The sequence below is a fragment of the Suncus etruscus genome, chromosome 7 (assembly GCF_024139225.1).
Source record: "Suncus etruscus isolate mSunEtr1 chromosome 7, mSunEtr1.pri.cur, whole genome shotgun sequence".
NCBI lineage: Eukaryota > Metazoa > Chordata > Mammalia > Eulipotyphla > Soricidae > Suncus > Suncus etruscus.
In genome coordinates this window covers 97,221,218-97,227,217 of record NC_064854.1, presented here as the reverse complement: position 1 = coordinate 97,227,217, position 6,000 = coordinate 97,221,218, and the positions used below count along the sequence as shown (strand labels likewise).

Sequence of the window (6,000 nt, the reverse complement as noted above, 5' to 3'; positions counted from 1 at the left end):
CCTGGCATCTCTGTCCCCATATCTTGTATAGTCCCACCCTCCAGCCCATCATCTTCCTTTTATTTGTTTTGCTTTAGGTTTTGTTTTGGGGCCACACCTGGCTATCCTTAGGGTTTACTCCTGGCACTTAAAAACCACTCCTGGCTGGCTCAGGGGATCAAACCCTGATTAGCTGTGAGCAAGCAAGTGCCTCACCCGCTGTGCTATCTCTCAAGCCCACTATCATCTTCCTTTAGCTACCCAGAATGCTGCTTACAGGCACCGTCAACTTAGGACTGGTCTTAGGAACACATTTCCATCATCTGCCCTCGAGGTTAGCTCCTTTTCCTATACACTCCATCCCTCTCCTCATAGAGCCATGGTCCTCTGGCTGCTTGTTTGTGATCAATAGCCATCCTCCTAAAGATAACCCCCTCAGGTTCTTTTACCCCAGAGGCCCTGCTTTTTAGATTGCTCAAGGAAGACCACCCTCTATTTCCACAGACCAGGTCCAGTGTGTGAGGTTGCATCGGAATATTCTGGAAGTATGGGGGCGGGGGGAGAGAGGCTGAGAGAGAAAGAGAGAGAGGAGAGAGAGATGGGGGCTGGGGGTTGGCTTTCCCTGATACATGATGAGAGAGAGAGAGGAGAGAGAGAGAGATGGGGGCTGGGGGATGGCTTTCCCTGATACAAGGGTGAAAAAATAGGAAAGCAGAGCCATCTGTTAAGCAGCCTGCTAGCTTCTCTCACTCCCAGCCTCTGAGCTTCCCTCAACTTTGAGCTTTTACCCTCTATTTTCACAAGTTCTCTTGCTGGTCTTTTGGCTGGGTTTCTTTCCACTTAGTCATAATAAGTCCCATTTGTGAGGAAGGAAAGGGGGATATTCCTGCTCTAGGTCATCCCTCAGCTTACCTTGCAATCATTCTCAGAACAGAAATAGCAATTCTGATATAGAGTATCCTCACTTGGCCATGCCTATCCAGCTCCCCTCTTCTCTGAACACCCTCTCTCTGCCTGTTCCCCAGCAATAGAGTCTAAAAATACTCTCTTTCCATGGAAGGTTGTTTGCTTTTCTTTCCACTGAAGAAAGTAAGCTGATTGGGGCGGGTTGGCAAGGGGCAGGAGAACTGTGGTATTGTGTTCTCAGAAAGTGTCAGAGCCCAGTGACTGGGCCTTTGGCCAGATTCTCTGTGCCTAGGCAGAGTCCTAGGAGCCCTGTAACTGGAAATCAGAAGTTTGAATTTTGGATGTCAGACAGACAGAAGTTTCCTTTTGTCTAAAGAACAGAGCCCATAGTTTAAATCAGCTTTCTTACATTGATCTAAAATTTGATAATTAACATAATTATAGAAACTTGAAGAATACAAAAACAGAATATGGTTAATGTTTTTATAAGGTTTTTCATGTGGCTATTGATCGAATCCAAAGGAATAAAAAGAAATTTTTCTCTATCCACTCCAATTAGGAGACCATAACGTGGTAGTGGGTATTGAACTGGAGTTGGCTGCGTGCAAGAAGAATGTCTAAATTCCTGTACTATCTCTCTAGCTCTAAAGTGGATTTGTTTTTTCTTTGGGGCCACACCTGGAAGTGCTCAAGACTTACTCCTGGCTATGCACTCAGGAATTACTCCTGTTGATGCTCAGGAGACCATATGGGGTGCCAGGATTGAACTCAGATGGTTATGTGCAAGGCAAGCACCCTACCCAATGTGCTATCACTCTTTAGTGGATTTTTTTGTTTGTTTTATTTTTTGGGTCACACCCAGCAGCACTCAGGGGTTACTCCTGGCTCTATGCTCCTGGCTGGCTCAGGGAACTATATGGGATGCCGGAATTCGAACCACCGTCCTTCTGCATGAAAGGCAAACGCCTTACCTCCATGCTATCTCTCCAGCCCCTGGATTTTTTTATTAATAGCAGGATCAGCCTTCGAGAGGGACTCCTGATCTAGCTTTGTCACTTACTCTGTCAGTAGCCTAATCACCATTTTCCTCTGTTATCCAAAGTAAAACAAAAGGGACATTTAGTAACTTTGAGAACTGAAGTTAGTCTAACTGAACATTTAGTCTGTGCCTTCTGTGGACAAAGGAGAGTCCGGGGTCATACATTCCAGTGGTGTCTGACTTTGCTGGGAAGATGTCAAAAGCACAAGTATTTAGGCAGGGGCCCAGGAAGGTATTAGACACACTGAGTGCCTCTGGATTCCTCCCAATTCTGCTTTTCCACATATGGTGGTTTCTTTAAGTTTGTTCTTCCCATTTCTCTGTTGGCATCAGAATCTGGTTTGGTAGAGAATGCTACTGTGGACATATGCTCTATTAGAAACTGCCTCACTCCCCAAACTGCACAAGTGTTCCTGTGCAGGGGTTGCAATAGTGGCAGGTGGGATGGGAATGGATTAGCCAAGACTTCCTAGTTGCAAATAACGGATGCCAATTCTAGCTTGCTTGGGCACAGAGGAGAGCCTGTCATGACAAAGCATGTCTTCCCAAGATCATAGGGTGTCAACTGACTTGGTAAAGTGACAAAAGGGACTAGGAAAACCTCCAAATTCTTTCCTAAATGTCAGCATCTCTTTGCATAAGCACTTATAGCTGAGTACACAGGCTATGTCTCTCCATGGTCCAAAACTGACACGGCTGCCTTCCAGAACCTGTGTTTATAGAGGAAAGTCCCTCCTACCCAAAGAGATTAGTTCAGCCCTCCCACATTCAAGGCCAAACTCCTAGGAGTAAGAGCTTAATTGGTGCTGGGGGTAAAGAGATGATATATCACAGAAGGAGCTTGCCTTGCATACAGGTTCCATCCCTAACACTTCATATGGTCACCTGAGCCCCACCAGGAATAAGTTCTGAGCATAGCATCAGGAATAAATTCTGAGCACAATCAGGGTTGGCCCCAAAACAAAGAGTTTGATTGCCTAACTTGGGTTGTAAACCCCTCTCCTTATTATTAATATTATTATAGATATTATTAATATCTATTATAGATATTATAGATAATGGGGTAATGATGTTAACTTACTATTTGGGAAGATATACCAAAATGCATTTTCTGACTGAAAAGAACATTGATGGTTCTTTAATCTTCATTCTCCTGATCTCAGATTTGGTTGGGCTGTTTGTCATGCATAGAAATGCAGGCAAGGGGTTGGAGTGATAGCACAGCAGGTAGGATGTTTGCCTTGATGGGTCTACCCGGGTTTGATCCCCAGCTTCCTGTATAGTCCCCTTGAGCCTGTCAGAAGTAGATTCTGAGCACAGAACCAGGAGTAACCCTGGCCCAAAAACCAAAAGAAGAAGAAAAAGAGAAATGGTTCTGGGAAGAACTGTCATTCCCTCATCCACCAGCCTTCCCACACAGCCTGTGACACTGGTGTTTAGATCCTAAAGTTTAGGCCCTAATGTGAAATGCTTGAGCATTTTGAAGCTGAAGCCACAGGACACAGCTGGATTTTAAATTAAAACTTCCAAAGCAGCTGCTGAAGGACAGGGCTTAAGGTACTTCGTGGGGGGACAAGCCTTGCTGAACTGCTCTCCTGCTGGCACATTTTCCGCAGGCCTCTGCAGCCACCTTCTGCCCCACTCAGAATTTGAAAGCAAATGTTGGTCAAAAGGGGTTGTCCTTTGCAGGCTTAATCCCCACATATGCAAATTTAGTAGGTGGACCAACGAAACCCAAGCTGACAATGTTTGTAGTAAGTGAGATGCATGAGTTGTAATGAACAAGGCTTTTTGGAAACTGACCCTTTAACTTAAAATGGGTCTGTTGGTTAGAGATAGGGTTTCTGTGACTGCCTCAGGATTGGTTGGAATGCATTGCTAGAGACAGGGAGGCAGTTAAAGCTGTGACAGCAACAGAATTGGCAGTGGAACTGTGGGCACAAGATACTGTGCCCCCTCGCCTGGGTATGTATGATGATGGGGTTGCTCTGAAGAGTCAGGCCTTGTTTCAAGGGAGTCCTTTGGATAAAATTCTTTCATATATATATATATATATATATATATATACATACATACATATATTTAAATTCTGTAGCTTCTAAACAGATGAGCACTTTTAAAAATCTTTGATGACTTTCATGGCAAACATTTGAAATATTTGTTCTTCTCTGTTCACATTTTCAGTCGAGGGAATCTAGTGGTCATGCTGTCCAGTGGATTTATTTATTTATTTATTTTTGGATGTAATACTATGAGCAGCACAGGTACTCATACCTCCCCCTACCCGCTGCCTCATCCATATCTCCTGTCAGATGACAGGCTAGACTTGGCATTCTTAGCTTTAGCATTCTCTGATCTACTGAAGAAACCTTGAGTTAGCCTTCATTTCCTGTCACTTGTCCATTTTTCCTTTCCTTCTGCTCAATTTGCCTATGGTTCATGCCTGCACTGTTGAGAGCTGTGCTGTGTGGGGTGCTGAGCTGAGCACACACAAGCCCTTGCTGCTTCTTCCTGACAGCGCCTGTGGGCACGCAGTGAGCCAGGCTCTTCACACCCTTCAGCTCCCAATCTCCGGGAATTGATTTCCTTGCCATTAGGGAAATGCCTGCGTTTTCCGATGCGCCACACCGCATAGGTGTTATTTCTCTGTCTCTTCTCCAAGGAAATACTCCATGTCGGATCAGTTTTCTGTTTTTGTTCACGCTCACGCACCATTGAAAACTAAGATTTGGCCAGCAGCATGGTGATATCGCTGCAGGAAGGAGGGAGGGACCGGGTTTGGCAGCCAGTTGACATGCAAGTGGAAGGGAGACTGCCCTCTACTAGAGGCCTGGGCCACTTCAGATGTTTAGGCACCATGACTCCTCAGTGAGAAATGCTTCTTAACAGCCTCCTATTATACTCCTAGGCATGGGCTGATGCCTTTCGAAGCAGCCCTGATCTCACTGGCGTTGTCCATATATATGAAGAACTAAAGAGGAAAGGGGTGGAGTTTCCCATGGCCGACTTGGATGCTCTGTCTCCTATCCACACACCACAGCGGGTGAGTTTCCAGCTGACATTTTTCAGAAAGACCAATTGCAGAATGGGCACGCCACTGCCACCACCCTTCTGCTGCTCCTTGTAAATTATTCAGCTTGTCATCACACTTTCTTTAAGCTCTGGGACATTTCTTGTTAATAGCAAAGGGGATGCAGGAGGGAGACAGCTGGTTGACTGGTGATTAAGTGGCAGTAGTGTTCCCCTTTAATACTGACTTGGGAGAACAAGAATGGGATCTGGGATCTGTTCAGATGTTTTTAGGGAAGTGGCTGTGGGTGGAGCCATCATGGAAGGATCATTAGCACCCAGGGACCCTTGAGTGGGGAATGCTGGCACATTCGGGGCACTAGAAAGTCCCCCAAGGTTGGCTAGGTGGCAGAAAACTGGTGACATCATCTATTATGGGGCAAGGAGCCACTGCCAGTTTTATCATCTGTGCAAGTCAAATGGATGGTAAATTTACTTTGAGTTGTGAGAATCAGTCTCAGTGCAGACACCCTTGAATTCTGTTCACCTTGAGTATCAAAGCCAAAGTGTCCTTTGGCACCTCCCACTGTAGATCTTATAGCATGGGACAGCTCTGTGCTGCAGCATTACATGGCTGGGTCAATACCATCTATCCTCTCACAGGGAAGTGAGTATATACTGACTAGGAATTAACTCCTTACCTGGGGAGAGACAGAAAGCCCTCAGGATGAGAGGTGCCTCATCCCAGAACATGCCTGCTGGCACATCTGTGCAAGCAGTTAGCATTCAAAAGGTGATCCAAGATGCCCAAAGTGGAAATACAGGTTGTACTTTCCTAAGCATCATTTTTATTATGATCTCTCTCAAACACTTAGACTGCTTTGTGGAATAAACATAACCTGTTTCATTCTTTCAATGACAGAACAGTGGTATTATTCTTATAATTATAAAGAACATTCAATATATTACTTAATTATTATTTATATTAGCCTACTTGTAGAGGCCAAAATGTAGACTTATCAAGGAAAGATTTGTGATTAGCCAAACAAGAGCAGCTCCCTCTTCTA

General features: G+C 45.0%; 1 protein-coding gene across 3 annotated transcripts in view; it reads left to right on the top strand.

The window, feature by feature from the left end:
• Positions 1 to 6,000, top strand: part of TOM1L2 (target of myb1 like 2 membrane trafficking protein) — a 178,010-nt gene that overhangs the window by 118,894 nt on the left and 53,116 nt on the right. For all 3 annotated transcript variants that reach the window (XM_049776875.1, XM_049776874.1, XM_049776873.1), the window contains exon 5: positions 4,833 to 4,967. In XM_049776875.1, the coding sequence (XP_049632832.1) occupies positions 4,833 to 4,967 (135 nt within the window). The remainder of the gene's footprint in view (positions 1 to 4,832; positions 4,968 to 6,000) is intronic.